The sequence below is a fragment of the Vicugna pacos genome, chromosome X, assembly GCF_048564905.1.
Source record: "Vicugna pacos chromosome X, VicPac4, whole genome shotgun sequence".
NCBI lineage: Eukaryota > Metazoa > Chordata > Mammalia > Artiodactyla > Camelidae > Vicugna > Vicugna pacos.
Genome location: NC_133023.1, coordinates 92,412,894 through 92,432,085, shown reverse-complemented (window position 1 = coordinate 92,432,085; position 19,192 = coordinate 92,412,894). Strand labels below are relative to the sequence as shown.

Sequence of the window (19,192 nt, the reverse complement as noted above, 5' to 3'; positions counted from 1 at the left end):
GGGCAATTTGCTGAGAAAAAAATGTAATGTCAGATTTCTCCCATGAATCTGATCCCAGGACAGATTTGACTGAATATTACAGGCACAGTGGGATTTTAAAAGAATTGTAGGCATGAAAGGAGGATTTTTAAATGCCAAGAGGTTTTAGAATTAAACTTTACCCAGCCTTAACAAAGCAAAGAATACATACTGGAAACTGGAATGTTTATGTAATTGGGAATTGCATACATCTTGCTAACTATCTAAGGTATCTGGGTGAGGTGGCTGGTGGGGGAGGATTCATTCATTTACTTTTTCCTTACACGTTAGTTGGGAAATCTATAGTTACAGGATTTGGACCTGAAGTCCTTGTATCAATTGGATTTTTGGAGTTACAGAATCACACTCTGATCTACTGACATCTTTTTTTTCACCTATATACCATTTATTTCCTAGATCTATATGGAAATTTTAACTGGCAGAAATCTCTTTCCTGCTCTATTGCTTCTGCTGATCTCATTTTAATAGCTTAATAGATGAGCATCCGTGAGATGTTAATTGTAAATGATTATTTGCTATTAACAGCTTCTTGTCACATCCTGCCCAAATGATGAGATACTTTTTTTAAAAAATTATTATCATTTGTCTAAATTAGTGAAGTTGAAAAGCCCTTTTCCTCCGTATGTTTATTTCCTGTTTTGGACTAAGTATGTACTCATGGAGTGCACTGATGTAACTGCGGTTGGTGACCTTGCTCATGGGTACCCTGGCCAAGGGTAGCCAGGCCAGACTTTCTCTAACTGCTGCTGGCTTGGTTGGAGTATATATTTTTACTTTCTTTGGTACTACTTATTAATCCATCCTTCTCTCACAGGCCCTCCAGCCTGGTGCAGTTCAACTGATACCAAAGAGATCGGCGCTTGAAAAGACCAATGGTGCCACCCCGGTCTTTAATCCCAGTGTTTTCCACTGCCAACAGGCTCTGGCTAACCTGCAGCTCCCACAGCCGGCATTCATCCCTGCAGGTGAGAACAGGGCTCTGGGCACCATGAGTTGAGTGATGTTGCGAATGAATACAATGCACCATGCCAGCTTTCAAAGAGTGTTTATGTGAGGGCTATCAGCAGGTATTTTGATTAGAAATAAAACAAGGCAGTGATGCTTGATCTCCTTGTATAGAGAACAAACTGTGTATCAGTGATTCCTGACAGTTGATGGTTTGCGATCCAACTAGCAAACTCTTCAACATTTTTCTTTTTAGCATTTCTTAATTGTTGCTTCTTATGTTTGATTCACTTGTTTCGACCTCAAATTAATTCCTTGACTCTTAGGTATCACTTTCAAAGACAATGGTCTGCGCTCAGAAAAAAAGTTTCTGAGCTTCAGCATTACAGAAGTAGGGAGTCTATATATTTTTGATATGCCAAAGATAGTTATAATAAAACTACCCTTAAACTTATAGGACAATACAGTATATTATATATATAAAAACAACTGTCTTTAGCCTCTAACTCTTAAACCAGTTAATATAAAATATATAGCCATTTATCATATTTTCCTGATACTTTGTGGCATATTATATTACCTCTTACATTCAACTATATTTAATAGCATAACTGTTTTGCACTAAATTGAAAAGAAAAATTTAAGCCATAATTTTTTTCAAATAAATATCAGATGAAGTGAAATACTTTTCTTCTAGTGGTTCAATACTTTAAGAACAAGCTTATAGTCTCTTGGGAATAAGTTGAAACTACTAACCCCTGGGAATATGGTAGGTTTTTTTTTTGATCAGAATCATAAATGCCCCAGTTTGGAAATTGTTATTAAATGAAAATGACATGCTTTAAAAATTAATTTAGAAACCTTGTTAATTATATAAACATACTAAGTACATAATGTTGTATACCTGGACTTGAAGAAACCCATTGGTTAACTGATACATTAATCAGTTAATTCATTTTGAAAGAAGCCATAAAAAACCAGTCTTTTGTCTATTTACTAACTACAGTAGTCTTCAGGATATCATTTCAAAAACACAATTTTATCATTTTTTGGCTTTTTTTTTTGCTGGATTTAAAGTCTAGATTTATAAGCAGAAATATCAGAAGAATCCCTTTCCCTGTGATTAATAGCAAAATAAAAACCTGTCAGGCTGAGAGCACTTTCTGGATGAAAAGCCTCTTTGCCAGATGTTCTAATGAAGTCCTTGGCTGCGAGGTGGAGGAGGCAATGGTGATAGCTTAGTTGTCTAAGTAAAACTTACTGGCATGAGGGGCCACATCCTGGTGCATATTTTGAAAATCATATGTGTTGATTAAACACAGTTGGTTAAAACTCTCCGTTTCATAATAAAACTCATTTAGGATGCATTTGTCCAAAACACATGTCATTTAAGTGAGATAATGACTTTCAAGAAAAAGATCAATGTTCATTTTCATACCTAAGAATCCAAGAATTACTTTGATTACTTGGGCTTGTAATCTTAAAACTCAGCTGTAATTGTAAGCATGGGAGATTACTGGATTTGCATGTGCTGATTAATTGATATTGCTGAGAATATCTTTCTAGTTAAAAATTATCTCTATCAGTAAAGCTTTAATAATAAAATCTCTGTTTTCTTTACTTTTCACGCTTTTCTGCATGGTGTGCAGGGCCAATACTGTGCATGGCACCCGCTTCAAGTATTGGTAGGTTTTGTACAAAAATTCTCAACTTTTTCTAATCTGAAGAAAAGTGATTTTCTGTTGTGACTGTGAAAGGGATGAGTGAGTGAGTGATGTGGCTGGACATTTTCTGAGTATTTAAGGTTTACTATGGTGTGGTCTGTTTTTGTGGAGTCGTAATCGGCTTACACTGTGAGTCCTAGTTGGTTGCCACTGTGGCCAAATACCCTGCCACTTCTCTGTTTTCACCCCCAAAATTGCAGCTGAAATATTTCAAAACATTTCCTTATCTAGCCAGAAAGGGCAGTTTTGTTCTTAACTTCACATCTATCACTAAGAAATGATTCCTCCCCAAACAAGTTATCCTTAAGGTCAAAATCATTCAATACTCAGATGTTGCGAAAGGGTGAGTTAAGCAAAGCTAGAGCATCCTGTAGTGATTTGTGAGGATTTCTGTAGTGTGCTGGGATGAAATGCCATCTGCATGGAAACCAGGCACATCAGAATCATTTCAGAATGACTCTTTGTAGGGTATGTGTTTTTTTAAATAATCAGTTACACACATATCCTTTAATCAGCCACCAGTACGATATGGTAGCCATCTTGAAACCATTTTGTACATCACTAATACTGAAGAAGACAAGGAAAGTGACTTGTTTCCCTCTCAGAACGCCTGGGGAGTTCACAGCTCCTGTAGTTCCCATAGGCCCCAGCAACACACCAGGGGAAAATAGCACTGTTTGATACAGGGAGGAACTATCCCACCTCACCCTGCCATCTCATCTCAGTCCAGTTTCTTTCGTCCTTTTTGAGAGTTTGCAACAGCTCAGCCTCCATCCCACTGGTCAACCAAAGTAGACGCAGAGCCCAAAAGGGACAAACAGGATTACCAAGATAAAAAAAAAGTCAAAATGGCAACCACAGAGTAGTAGCATTCACTGGTAGGTGAGGCCTCTGATACTGGCTTTGCCCTGTAGGAATGAAAAACATTTCCATTGATACTAACAGAAGCATTATATGCATATGATTAGAAGAATAGACTTTGGGAAGTTGGTGAAACGTGTCTCTGTCTTCACATTTTGTGACTCTGCTCCCTTGCCCTTTCCCTGAAGGGCTCCGTGTAGGAATGCAAACTGCATGCTTCAGTGCTGCTGCCGCCCTGTGTAGCTGTTGCACCCACCGAGGGAAAACAAGGGTGTTTTCAAAGTTGGCATGTGATACAGTGAGGGCTGTCTATAGGTAATGGATAACCAGAGATGGGCAGGAGAGATAACCAGAGTTTCTGTTAATCACCATTTGGGGTACATTTGTGTTTCCTATGATATCGCATGGGATGATTGTCCTCTCTCCAGGCTGTTCACTTTCTCTGTAGACTGGCCGAAAATCTGAATTCAATCGATGTAGATGTCAGTTATTACCTACGCATGCTTACCATTTAAATATTAATTCTTTGGTTTGCTTTCCAAAATGAGCTCAAAATAAGAAAAGCATCCCAAAAGCTTTCAAAATGACATAGAAACTAGAAAAGGCAAAGAGAAATCATCCCAAAAGAGATGTTGCAGCTGCTGGCCATTGTAGCTGTAATATTTGCAATGAAGACAGGATGTTGTCGGACATTTACTATGAAGCACCCCCTTGGAAAGTTAGGTTGTTTATGAAACAATAAACAAATAGCCTAAGTTGATTCATAAATAGCCTATGTTTCCAAGGGGCTTGCCAGAGGTGTGCTTAGAAACCTGCATGCATAGACCACCGTAGTCTTCATATCTGCTCCCCTACCATATACCCACCAATCGAACTACCATTTTTATTTGCATGCAGATCAGGTAAGTATATATCCACATATATCTATCTATCTATATATATATATAAAACCGCCCGTTTGCATCTGCAAATCAAGTGACAGCACTCATGTCTGTCATGAGTGAGTGAACCCAGACACCAGTTCCTGACTCCCATTTTGAATGTGCAACACAGTTCCTTGTCCGCCTGACTAGCTATTCAGATAGCCTTGGTAAAATCAGATTTGTCATAGACATCTATTGTCATCCCTTCTGAAAATTTGGCCTTTGAAGTCAATGACAGTGTGATTCTGCTCAAAAACTAAATGTTGAGAATGATTCCATTTTCCTTAATGGTAACTATAATTGGCTTTCCCCTTTTCTCTTTTGAAATTTTTCCCCCTTCCATGCTGTGTTGCTTTGCACTGACTGTGATTGCATGTTGCACCCTGGTGTATCCGTCATGATGTCGTCATGTGGCTTGTTGCTGTGATACCTACCACGCCCCATTCCATCATTTATGTCATGGTTGCATAAATCCTCCGCCCTCTCGTGTGTTGCTTCCATGGTTTCCTACTGAAAGTGCCCATGATGCACGGTGCTACACCTACCACTGTGTCTGCAGCAACAACACCTGCCACCAGCGTTCCCTTCGCTGCAACAGCTACGGGCAATCAGGTTTGGCCATTTATTTCACCTGTTCAGACCTAAATAACTACAGTGTGTTGGTAAAGCACAGTATATGCTTTTTGGATTGGTGAGAGACTTCAGTCCATATTCTTATGTGTTTTATAAGCAGTTGTTACATTTAGAACTTATATTTTTGTGTATATTCTGGAGGGAAGCATCCGTCTTGCTACTCATCCTGAGATGAATGGGCAGAGTTGTCTCATTTTTAATCAGTTACAGATGTTCCTCTTGATATGCTGGATGTAGAGTTGTTGCTACCACACCAATCCTCAAATGTATATACTAAATATTGTTTTGATGTTCCCTCATTGGTTGAGGGGAGAATTTATTTTATTTTACTACCATCTTTGGTTATTGCATTTGAACTTTCACTTAGTACAGTCATCACCTTTACTTGCAGATCTACTGGAAAGAAAGATAACACGTTTCTTTCCAAGGCACAGATATGCTCATCATTACTCAGTGATTACATCAGAAATTCATTCTCATGCTGACATTAGACGTGCTTCTGTTGTTTTAATTTTCATTTGCTTTAGGTACTTATAGGCAGAGTCGCAATGCAAATTATGAATTTTGGAGGAGTCTTGAAATTGTAAGGAGATACAATAATTATTGGGTAATGTTATGGCCATTTTGCCTTATTAAAGTGGTAACCATGCTTAAGGACGAGTCCCACTGCTGTTTCAGTTACAAGTATGATAACCATATGGGACATAGAGCATTAATTTATTGGGGAAACAAACCACATTCTAACCTGTGCTTTCTTTGAAAAATTAACTATTAGTGGATATGGTTAATATGTCTAAAGTTTCCTGTGATATTGACTATAGTTATTGATTACCATGTCCACACAGTGAACAAAATAAATGGAATTCTCTCAAGAAACTATTTTAATCTAAAATCTTTTTCACTACTATAGATACCCCCATTATCAATAGATGAACTGAATAGCAGCATGTTTGTTTCACAGATGTAGAAGTTACCAGTAGAACAGTAAGTTTCTTTAAGTATTAATATAAATAATATTTGTAGGTTATATCTTTTATCTACACATTTGCATTTGCTAAAAGCTTTGGTAAATATTTTCTTTAATAGACATTGCTTGTAACTTAGAGCTTGATTTAAGCATTCCCAATTTTCCAAACTGAAATGTGGAGAGCAAATATGCAATTTTCATATGAAAATAACAGCTGGTATTGTATTTTCCCAAGGAGCTTACAAATTCCAAAATGTTTTCCCATTATTAACGGGGTATTATTTGTTAGCCAAAGGCACAGATCATTTTTGAATTTTAATCTTTTAACATTTTTTCTACTTTGTTTTTTTTATTGAAATAAAACAAAGTAATTTTGTCACAATTTGATGGAGGTGATTATCTTAAAGACAGTAAGCAATGCTTCTCCCAAGACATTATACAAAACAGCACTTCCACATTCTGCCACTTTGTTGCTTCCCATGTAAGTCTATCAGAATTGCTCCAGCTGTTCTGAATTTTGAGTGACATACTTTACTAATTTAATCATTATTTTCATTCAAATCATGGCACTTTTTGGAGTAATTTTTGTTGTTGTTGTTTTCGGATTTCCCCCCCTTCCCCTCTGATTTCCTCTTTGCCTAGTCCAGGGTCTGTAATAGCCCACACTTAATTTGAGCAGTCGTTCACCTGGAACATGTGACTTTTGAAGTCACTTAAGACTCTTAGGCATCATAATGAATTAAGTAATTATAGGGACTTACTAAACAAATACACCGATTCTGAATTGCATCCATGAGTCATTGAAAGCTTGAAGTTCTTACAACTGGAGTGCTTCATTTGGTTGAAGGAGGGAACAGTTTAATTCTCTCGATCAACTAGTTCCCCAGAACCTCACTCATGTTGCTTTCCTGCTGAGGACACACAGGCCCAGAACACTCACTGTTCTGGACAGAGCATATAAATCACTGCACATTAGATAAATAGGTCCCTTCGATCATAAGGAATGTTTTAAAAAGACCTTTGAATACACAGAATAACTGAAGAGGCTGTATTATTTGTGATAGTTTTCAGGGGTAATCATTTGGGATAGTGGCAACTTGGGAACAGCGCCAAACATGAGAATACAGGTTTTGTAAAACTTGCTTGATTCTCATGGACTGCTTCACATCGAACAAAAGTTGTCAAATATAATTAACTTCATACCAGAACATGTTTGGGAATGGTGATTCCATTTTGCTTGATTCCATCAGAAAATTTAGAGGTATTTGGCCACCATAATCATTTCACTATGTAACAGATGCTGAAAATAAAATGTAATTTTCTAAAATACTACATACCCAAATTTCACACTTAGGCTAGTTCTGCGTGGCTCCAAAACATTCAGATAAAAAGTTTAAAGTTTATCTAGTATTTGCATATTTCAAAACGGTATCAAATATGTTTTGTCAATATATGGCTGTTGGAGGAAGTAATGGGCGGGTGGGTGTTCATCAGAATGTTTTGGCATTGTGGAGATAACGCCTTGAACAACTGAGTGCCTCTCTGTTAACCCAGGGCAGTTGTCCACATTAGCACTCAGTGAGAACCACAGACTATCATGGTAGATGACTCTTTAGTGACCATTTCCAACAGCTCAGTTTTCATTTAAGTATTAATTGTGTAGTGTAATTGTACACTACAGTTTTCAACAGCTCAATTTACATCCGCAGATGTAGAATATGAAATTCAGAGTGGGGAATATGTTGGCATATGGTTCACACACACAAATGGACCGAGAACCAAGTATCCTGACTCCTACTTCGATAACCACTCCAATACCAATATTTCTCACTTTCTTTTCTTTTTTTTTCCATTTCAGTTGACATTCTGAACAACAGAGTTACAGAGTATCAGAATCTCTCCGTGAGAACCTCCATATGGCCTTTTTATATATATACACGTATGTCCTCTTCCACCAACACAACAATAAGTGTGGTGCAGTCAATATCTTAAACAAAACAAACATACCAACCAACAAATTCAAATACAAAATAAAGCATTAAACAATCAAGGAGATGTTAAAACACAAATAGAAAACTAATAACTAACATCTCTCTCTCTTATTTGAATTATTAGGTAGAACACCATAAAATTTTGTAATTCATCACACTATTCTTTGTGATTTCCCAATAACGATTATGCTGAGTGGATGTCTACAGTGGACTGTCAACTTACTGTGCGTTCTTGGTGGATAAATGTCCGTTTTGAAGTGTTACCTTACTGTTTTGTTTACACAGTAGTCTATTGGGCTGATTCAGAATGTAACAAATAGATCCAATACCAGTTTCCCCATTATTGTATTGTACCGTGGTGTGTTGTGTTAGGTTTTTAACATACTATATAGTGTTTTGCTATAATGTGTGGTGTTTGATTTCAACTAAAATGTTATTAGTGGGAAACAGAAACACATGTGCTTGAAAAACCTAACAGGCTAATGTTAATATGCTCACTCTCTCTTTGTAATACTTCTGTAAGTTTCTTGAGGCAGACATTTAAAAGGCCTCACTTTTGAGTGTGTCCGAAATGTGATCATAAACATGCATGTGTATAATTTGTGCCTGTAGATCTGACCTTGCATAATACAATCACGTTACTAGATTTTTGGTTTTTTTTGGTGAGAGAGAAATAATTACCTGACAAAAAACACCGGGAATTTCTTAAAACATTAACCCTAATTTCACTCCTTAAATAGCTTGAAAAACTAGAATTTACCTTTAAATGCATTTCTCAGCATTTATACTAAAAACTATGGAAAGTGCCCATTACATTTTCTATGGCTCAAGGATCCTGTCTTCTAGGTAGAGTGTCTAAAACTGAGCCATTTGTAATCTTCAGCTGAAAAATTGGTTCTTGGAAGCTTAAAGGTATTCTAATTACAGGTTATAAATTAAGCAGAGAGATGGGGGCGTGGAGAGAGTTCTTACATATTGGAGGAAAGTATGTAAAAACCATTGCAATGTAACCTATGATACAAGTGCCATTTTCCGAATGCAAATGGCTTGTGCTCTTTAGGCTACTCTTTGAATAATAAGATGCAATCTGGAATAGTTCAGTCAGGGTGAAAGAGAATTGGCTCCAGGTGGGGCCTTTCCTCCCCAAATGGACAATCTTTTCCGTTGATCACAGTTGGAGCCTGAGTATAGGTTTGGAGAGATGGCGGGGCTGAGGAGGGAGGTAGGGAGATAATTGAAATTACTTTGATTTATGTAAAAGTTCTAGGAAGGATGTCCACAGGCATCTTCAGCTTCAGTTCAACTGAGTTTCCAGTTTTGTCAGTCGCTTAAGTGAAGGAGCAAGCGCCTGTGATATATGTTAAATGTTGCCCATCCCAAACTTCATTAACAACAGAATCTCTCATAGTATAACCAAGCCTCTCTTTTGTTTGGATTTTTTTGTTTTTATATGTATTTGAAAATGATAATAGAGAGGAATAGAGATTTTTGGCAACCTTTGGATGAGACCGAGTGGCCACAGGCCACAGAACTGAACTGAACTCATATTACTAATACTTATGAACTCGTTGTATAACGAAGTAAAACAGTCATTCATTCCTATGCTATGTCGTATACCTCCTCCACCGTACTCAGTTGTGAAACTTACTGTTATTATATAGTGGTAGAGCTTTATGATATTTTGCATCAATTTAGATAGTTTACTGTTTTCTACTAAATATATGTCCTCTCACTGAAAAGTAAAAAATCCTCAAATTTGTTGTGTATAACAAGTTTATTTTCTCCTTCATGAAAATGACAGGCAAAGGGACAGTTTGATTTAGGATACCCTAAGCTAGCTAGTAGTGTTTGAATCACAGAATAAGAGAGTTAGCAAAACCTTTTCACAGCCAGGGCATGGTGACCTGCCCAGGGCGACCTAGCTACTTGGTAGCAGCTGGACCCAGAAACATCTCCTGACTCCTGGCTGATCCTCCGCTTCCTATAGTTTGTGCTTTAGAACGTTTGTGACTCCATCCCAGAGCAGACCATTTTGGCTCAGTGCAGAAGAGCGAAATTAGCTCTTGGGTAACTGATAGCCTGTTGATCTGAATTCTCCCCTCCAAATCATGATCATCAGTGATTTCCAAATGATCTTGCTTGGATCGAGCCATTGTCATCTGCTAACAGTATTGCCTGGAGTTAGAGAACAAGAGTGTCTTGATTTTTACCCGTTGGTTCTTTGAACCACTTAATTTCTGTTTCTTAAAATCTTAACTTTGCTAGAGAAGAATATGCCTTTGTGAAATAACTTGTGTTTAGAACTGGTTTTGTCAAACTTGTGCCAGTGCCTCTCTAGAAGGGCAGCTTGACCACATGAATCCAGAAAGGGTGTACCTGCGCTACTCTGGATGTATTCCTTAAAAGAGACAGAGACATTTTCAGTGAAAAATGAACTTTTTTGGTGTTGTTTGACATTCTGATGCAACACACTGTCTCACTGAACTTTTTAAACTTCTGACGAAGATATACGTAGACTAAAAAATACCTCGAGGTCAGCTGTTTGCAAGTTGCTTTCAGTACTAGAAGACATGAATAATGATGTATTTTTTAGTAAGAGTTTCAGTGAGGAGATTCAGGGTAGTTGTATTTTTTGGTGCCACAATTTTTGATATTGTTGGCATTTTGAAGTTACTTTGTGAATTTAAAGAAAGAAAACTCAAAGCACTAACGTTTTGATCAGATGCTAAAGAATTTTGATGAAATGTAATTTTGAGATAGCACTCTTTAAACTAGTTGTGCAATGACTTATTCAAAGTATCTTTATTCAAGAAAAGAGAAGAAGAAAGATAAGTCATGAGATTAACTTTTCAGTTAAAAAGACAAGTCACAAAACTAATCAGTGACTCTAAACAATAATTTACTGGATGAAGTGTATATATAAAATTCTAATCACTTGTGATTCTTAGTTAACATTTTATAAGCTTTGTAATCTACAAGGGCCTCTATTTTATTTATCCAAAATTCATGTTTTTTGTCCATTTCTCTCAGCCTTTTGCAAAAATAGGCAAGCGTGCTGAGACTTGGATAAAACAGTTCATGTATACAGAGAAAATAATCTAAAAGTTTTCTTCAAAGAAAGAGGGTTTTAGTAGTGTCAAAAATTTGTAAGAGCACTGTGTGACCATAAGTATATTTTAAAGGGGAATTAAAATCAAATGGATTCATAAAATTGCTAGACACAGTATTTGCTTTTGTAATTGGAGCATGATGCCGCAACTTGCTGTTGCATTTCATTTCACTTGTCTAGAATTTTATTTGTAGTCAGTTGTGATGTCAAGAGCCATCTTCTTCCTACTCCATCAGTCTTTTCCATCCATTTTTGAACATGCTAAAAAGCACTTTGATCTTGCCGTAAGTGTTGTCCTACACCATGAGGCTGTGTTCATGAATGGGCAGCCTCAGCTCACCAGCTCTCCATTTCAGAAAAAGCAGGTACCTCCACCCTACCATCAACAGGAACCAAATCAAATTAATCTTTACAACATGAGTCTCTTTTTAATGGCATGACCAGTGAGCGTAGTGACGTCTGAGTAAGGACAACATTGGCATTAAATTTTATCAAATAGTATGTAGGGAAGGCCCATGTGCTACTTGGAATGTCATTTGGTCCTCCCCACTCCTTGGAGAGTAGATGAAGATGCTCTTAGGTAAAATGCAGCCACAGGTTTTCAAGTTATTTTAGTCTGTAGGGTAGGCTGTGATGCTTAAAATGAATAGAAACTGGAATGCTCTTTCTTTCTATCTCTTCTACATTTTACACACATTGAAATAGAAACAGGGGAATGTGATTTCCCAATTCTGTTGGCTAGATTTAGGAGGATAGTGGCCTATTAATTTTACCAGTGCCTCTCAAAAGAAATAAACACTATATAAAAGAGTATAACAACTTTTTTTTTAGCAAGTTTAGTTGCTAGCATAGTCAAACTGTAAATATAATTGCGAATAGACGTTCTGAGCACCAGTTCGCTAATTGGTGCCATGTTTTCCATTTTCTTGTTAGTTAAGGTTTTTATTTTATTCCTTTTTCATATCTTTAATTAACTAGTGAATTTAATTTTGAAGGAGCGTTAGAGAAAGTTTAAGGTTTTACTACATGTATTCAACCCGCCTGGATAGGTCCTAAACTGACACTGAATGAAGCAGGACAAGATATATAGTTCATACCTATTCTTTACAGTTCACAGTTTAAGAACAAACTTAACTTTATATACAAATAATAATTTTTAACTAATTATATATTTAGTCGTTGCTTTAGCAACAAATCTACAACATGGCTACCTTTAGACATTTTTTTTTTGTGTGTGTGTGTGTGAAAATTTTACTTGTAAACGATACATGGCTTTTGACAGTATGAGCCGGTAGACAGTACAGCTCAAAGCTCAGAAAACAGATATGGGTGATTTTTTTTCTAATCCCAAATTCCCATGTGAAAGCTGAATTTGTGTCCTTGTGTGACTTTTAGAGCAAAAAGTTTACAGCATGTGGATTCTAGAATCAGGCTTTATAGCTGATAGAATTGTGTGGAGAGGGTTATTCCACAGAATTTAGATTTCAAAACAATTACTGAGCAGAGGTGAGTATATAGCTCAGTGGTAGAGCTCATGCTTAGCATGCACGAGGTCCTGGGTTCAAGCCCCAGTACCTCCACTAAACAAACAAACAAACAAAACACAATTGTTGTATTTGTAATACAACTAAATCTCTTTCATAACTTGACTGAAAATTATTCTATACAAGTGACATAACTGTAGCTACAAAAATTTTTATGGAATTATATACTTATACAAATATATCCAAATGAGGATTAAAAGCCAACAAAAGCATAGATTAAAATGAATTCATATTCTGGAAACCATACATACAGATGCTGTGGAATGACCCCATAACAGTGTTGAAGAGACATATGCTGCAATTAACTGATGGTCTCAGTTAGGGTGCGACCGTGTGAGACACACCTTTTTTGCACTTATGTACATAGTCCATGAAAGCAATCCTTGGAGCTTTTTCTTTTAAATATAAGAAGTCTGTGATAATAGTGGGAAAGTTAGTAAGAGAGAGTTATTTCTAAGGCTTTGAGAAGAAGGGTTTGTTTGTTTTTTTGTTTTTTTTTTTTTGTCGCTACAAGACGTAACTAAAGCATGATGTTGCTTTGCTGTTGTGGAGGCTTTCTAGTTTGCTACAGCTCACCGTGAGAGAAGACTGGTTACAGGTAACAGGTCAACTTCAGCTAACAGCCCTGAGCAAAAGTAAAGGTACTTCATCTTTTAGCAAGACTGCTAGCAAAGATCGTTTGGTTTTTTAAATTAAGCCTCACTGTACACGTACACGTACACACGTACACACACACACACACACACACACACACACAAGGCAGGTTTCTGGCTGAGGTTTTCTTATTTCAATGGTTACAAGCAGTGGAATACCCTGTAAATTGCAGGCTGGATATTCCCATTGGGATCAAGTTTGATTTCATCTTTTACTGAAAATTATCAATTGATAAATATCTGTTATATCAATGAATATGTATTTAAGTGACAGACTGTTAACATTCACCATTATTTCCCCTTCAGGATTCAGAATCCAAAACCAAGTTGGCAACCCTTGAAAGATGTAATGTAACAGTTAGCATGGCCAGCATGGAGCATTTCATTCTCTTCAACAAGGGAAAAAAACGCTCCTGGCACAGTTTTATATATGGCTTTACTTACTTTATACTTGTTCAGTGCAAGCTGTTTTCTGATTTACCTTTACCAGATTAGACAGTGCTTCACTGTGTCATTTCAGCCTCCTGCTGTTTTAACTAAACAGAAGATTACCGGCCAAAATCTTACACACACTGGAGCTGGAAATGAATGTTTTAATCAGACCATCTCTGCCAATTTCAGCCCCCAAGTCACCAACAGATCACCATTTATCTTTTTGTTGCCTCCAGGCAATGAGGCCTAGAAAAGGTCAAACTTAGAAAGGTTTTAGGTCAGATCACCATACAGACTTTGAATCCTTTCTATCTTGAGACCTGTCGCCCTTACCCTGGAGAAGGAGCCCGTCTTGGGACGGAGGGAACTGGTATTAGTATTGCTACACATTTGGAGAGTTCTCACTTACAGAGAAAGGAAAGTAAACCAAAGCCAGAAAGCAATCCAAGCCTTACAATTACAGTTGTACAATAGCTCAGGGCCAGTTGGTTAGAAATGTCTTTTTTTCCCCTTCAGCCTACACTCACTTACAGTTCACCATACATCTAACAGCCTGACCATCTGACCAGCATTTACACTGATATAAGATGTAAGCATGCATTCATTCTGTAGTCAGAAATTCGAGTTGTAACCTTGTCACCAATGTAGTTTCCCACCTTAACCCATGTTCTTGTGTTGACATTTCCTTGTGAATCTATAAGCCACACACCTAAAAGGAAAAACATGTATCACTGTGAAATACGTCACAGCTACATCATATTACTTTAATTTTTTTTTTAAAAAAACACCTCTGTTACAAGACCTCAGAGTAACCTAACTTTAAGCAGTGCTCATTTCTCCCCAATCACACAACCTAAAGATTTATCTGTCATAGACTTGCATGATTTCAAAGCTTTATTTCTGTATGCAAATGCTTATCTGTTAATGATGGAAACCAAATTATGCTGTTGCTATGTCTTTTGTGTCTAGCAGTTGAGAGAATTCCACGATCATTCTATCATTGGATTCTGGGGTTGCCCTTTTCAGAATAAATTTCCTATTATTGTTGTTGTTGCTTTAATTATTAGAAAAATGATCCATTTGTTACATGCCCCAAAATTACAATAATTTAAATTAAGATAAAAAAAAGATGCTCCTAAGTATAGTCTTTTTTTAAAGGGCTAACTTTATGCATTTACAGAACAACAATCCAGTATAACGTAGGAAATGGAAGAACATATTTTGGGCAGAAAATGTCAATTTAAAAATACTTATGAATAAGAAAAATTTTAGTCCTGTGTAACAATGATAGATTTAAATAATGATGACAATATTTCATAAATATGAACTGTTCCTATAATATTTTGCTTCCAGAATGCAATAGCTCAGTCTCTCGACTGCTATCAAATAAGGCAGATGCTTTGATTTGGTTTTTTTCCCCAAGTTATAGTCCTGTACTGCTTGTTTGTGTTTAGACATGTGCATTATGTGATTCATTTTAGTATGCTCTTTCTATGTTTATTTTTTGTTCTTTTAATAAAATGTGTAAACTTCTTTGTTGTCTTTTTTTATGAATCCATATTCACACATTAGTTCACTTCAAATGATTTGTCTTCTAGTATATTAATCCTAATATTTGGTAATTCTCATATAAAATTTAAATCTGACTTGTTTCAATGCTATATTTCATATATAGAATAAATTTCCAAATATATACCTTCAGTATTTTGAATTGTCTAGCTAATGCATCCATTGTGTTAGGTGTATTATTCCTATACGATTGATGTCACTAACACAAGAAAGACACAGTTGTATCTGACAAGAGAACACTAACATTTTTCAGGTAATGCTTACTGGTTTCTGTTGTGCTTCAGAAATTCTGAGGCATGTTCTAAGTTACATTATTAGAAGTTTCTATTTTCCTGTTGCTCGTTTCCAGCCTGCATCCTCAGTGTAACAAATGAAACCAGTGTCATTTATTTCATTCTTTTCAAGATGGGCATTGGTGGTTTCGTAGCAATGGGCTGTATGAATTTTTACATGAAAACGTTTTTCTCTCCCTTAAAATTGGTTTTCGCCAACCAATGGCACAGAAATGAAAGGATACTCATTTTCGTTCTTTAAAGAAAGCAAAATGTTACTTGGGAACACTTTATTCTGTCAGATTTCTAAATCCTTAGAAACACGAATAAGGAACTTCGCCACATCGCCACCATTTAGTCAGCGGGGTGATGGAAAACCGAGGTGAAGAGGCTTTGGATGAGATGCTGTGGCAGAGCAAAGTAGTAGTCATGTGTCTGCAACAGTGACAAGGCCCAGGAAAGAGGTTGGTTCCTGGTCCTGTATCAGCTGAATCACACAGAGCTACTGGCTCCTCTCCCCCTTGGGTCCCAGTTTACTATTTCTAAATGTGGTTCCCACTATGGCATTTCTTGATAAGCCAACTTTGAGCCCTTTGATGTGCTGTATATGTTTCTGTGACTGATAATTCCAGCACTAAAACCAGTTCACTATACAGAAATTTACAAGAGGTCTTTGGCCTCCGAAGAATTCAGCTAATGTCTCTTTGAAGCTGCTGAATGATAGGGAAGAATTCAGGCCAGGCGTTCTGAACCATCAGCAAAATAAAGTTTCTGTTGGCCAGGAGAAAGCTGACCCACAGGCAAAACGCTTTGCACATTTCAACCTTTTCCCAATATATTTTTAAGTCCTTCCTTTTCTCATCCCCCATGGTGGCCTCTTGCCTTCTAGAAGCCCCATGGGTGCAACTTATCAGAACTGCCGCCCCAGGTAGGTTTGTTTTTCCTTCAGAACTTTCCTGTTGAGCATCTGAGGCTACGGAGGGCAGCTCATAACTGAGCTCTAGGAGACAGATCGCACTGGTGTTTGTTAGAGACTGCCAGTGCTTAATGGGCTGCCCCTCCTGGGAGTGTTTATATTTAAAAAGGCACAACTCTCCAGTGGGGGAATATCAGATGGCCACATGTGTAGATGAGGAAGACATGTTTTACATCATCTAGGCATTGGAGTCACAGCATTGAACCAGCAACCAAATTCCTATGGATGGGCAGTATAGGCGTTCACTACCTCAGGAAAGCCCCAGAAGGAATGCTTGTCATTTTGTTATGGTCAGGAAAGTTCTCGTAATAGTGAGCCTAAAACACTGACTAGATAGTGAACACCCTGAGATTCCACAGACCTGAGTCCACCCATGTTGTCAGCACCTGTGGTAGAGGGCATGGCACAGTGATGGGCCTGACAAATGGTCCCATTTCGCGAGCAGCCCCACGCCAACACTTGCTAATATCCAGCAGATGGACGCATGCCCTGCGACTTCTTACTTGACTCTTTCCTGGACTAGAAGTGCCCACTGAACCGAGCCCTCCCAGATTTTCCTTTCGGTGCCTGGACTTGCACGTCTCCCTTAAGCAGGAGGACAGCAGGAGTCCGGGGAATAAAAGCCAAGAGCTTTTCATAGAAGGGGTGGCCGCCTGGACAGAAGGGTGAGGTCTGTGAGAGGAACAGGAGATTTGACTCCTGTCCTTTCAAATAGGCGCCCCGATCAAAAGCACAGCATTCCAGAGAGGGTGCGGGAATCGGTAGAAGAAGGAAGTTCTGGGCAGCCCAGCATTTTTATGTTGTGCATGAAAAGGTGAAAAGAGCGCAGTGCAGAGGCAGGCAGGATACTTGGGGCAAAATAGACAGAAGCAGGGAAAAAGAAAATCAGATTTTCCTGATGACAGAGAGGGAGGTTTTTCCCCATAAATAATTCAGCACATGACATCTGTGAACACGTGCAGAGAGAGACATTGCTGAAAAATTATACAGTAACTGGATAAACAGCAACAAGCAGCAGCAACAGCGCCTGCGAACACAGACAGCCTGTGCCTTAACTGGACCTGAGAGAACGCAGAGGGAATCAGGAGTCCTTGCACGCAGCATGCTTCTAGAGACGTGGCTACAGAAAATGGTGGTCAACCCATCAAGGATCAACGTAGTTCTCAAGAAGAGGGTGGAGAAGAATAGGGTCAGGACTGAGACTTTGCCTTTTGCCTTCATGACCTGAAGAGTTGAACAATTCTTTGTTGGGGAAATTGACAGTAAAGAGAGAATCCTATCTGTGTTAATTACATATATAAATATTGTACGTGGTTATTGATGTGCCTTTGTTAACTATTTAATAAATGTGTATGTAGTTCATTCAGAGTGTCTTTGGTTCTCAGTTTCTAGTTACAAAGTCCCATCTTAAAGAAATCCATTCATGGGTTGTTATACTAGGAAAGCCTGAACCCACATGAATCCAGGCAATCGGTGGTCACAACTTGGGGCTTCCAGTTGGGGCTGCCAGTAAATAAGGCATTTGCACTAACAGTCGCACCTCAGCTTGGCTGGTGTACAGGACCTCACTGAGTATCAAGCAAGTGTTTACCATAAACTGATCACCCACCAATGGGACAGACCCCTGTAATAAGCAACTCCTTTCTCATGATAGAAACCATCAGAGATATTCTAGATCCTGAATGTTCTTGGGGCCTCAAGACTCATTGGGATGAGACTGTGGGGCCAGAGGAGTACCCAAACCACTCAGAAAAAAGTGGCCAAGGAGCATTAGACATGCAAGCTACACCCACTATTGTTGCCGCTTCCTAGAGTAATGTCCCTGTGGTAAAAGTACAAATATACAAATCCAGGTATTGTTAGGAGGCTCAGGGAAAGGTCAGTCCAAGAATAACCTTTGAGTAATAACAGACTAAGAAAACCCTTAAACAGCATTTAAAAATCACTGTGTCCACATTCAGGGCTGTGACACTTGACCATTCTTCCTTTCAGTCCACCCTCCACATTACCGCCGGAGTCATTTTTCTAAGGTTGAACATGACTTCATTTCTCTAAGAATCTTCCAGAGCTCCTCACTGCCCGCGGAGTAAAGCTGACACGCTCACGCAGGGCTCTTCTGTGCTCCGGCCTTACACTCGTCCTGTAGCATCATCTCTGCCTCTGCCTCTGTGACCTGTACACCCCAGACGAACCAAACCCTGGCTGGGGAAGTTTAAAACTGAGATCTTCCTCCAACCCCCAAATCCTCTCCACAATGGTAGTCATGAAAGAAAACATTTTTATTATTGAATAAATGTTAAACTGGAAGGGGAGGAGTATCAGAGGTAACCCACTAAGTGACTGCAGAGACAGAAAGGACTCTCACCCCCTTAGAGAGTCAAACAGATACAACCCATTTCAGATGGATTTTCAAGATCAACAGTAGCTAGTCCTCAAGTCAGAGAATGTGACTGCACCTTTTGTCATTCATAGTTTGTCCTAACTTTACCATCACAACTGGGGAGACCACCCGTGTTGACTTTACCCATAGAGAGAAATAAACGTATATCTTTAC

At 38.2% G+C, this 19,192-nt stretch overlaps 1 protein-coding gene across 3 annotated transcripts in view; it reads left to right on the top strand.

Moving 5' to 3' along the window:
• MBNL3 (muscleblind like splicing regulator 3) overlaps positions 1 to 15,354 on the top strand; it is a 117,897-nt gene extending 102,543 nt beyond the window's left edge. For 2 of the 3 annotated variants that reach the window (XM_015249289.3, XM_015249291.3), the window contains 5 exons: positions 854 to 1,004; positions 2,634 to 2,669; positions 5,010 to 5,104; positions 6,036 to 6,109; positions 7,951 to 15,354. In XM_015249289.3, coding sequence (XP_015104775.1) covers positions 854 to 1,004; positions 2,634 to 2,669; positions 5,010 to 5,104; positions 6,036 to 6,092 — 339 coding nt within the window. In that variant the 3' untranslated portion in view covers positions 6,093 to 6,109; positions 7,951 to 15,354. The remainder of the gene's footprint in view (positions 1 to 853; positions 1,005 to 2,633; positions 2,670 to 5,009; positions 5,105 to 6,035; positions 6,110 to 7,950) is intronic. The other variant, XM_015249290.3, reaches the window with a different exon arrangement.
• Positions 15,355 to 19,192: the final 3,838 nt, after the last annotated feature.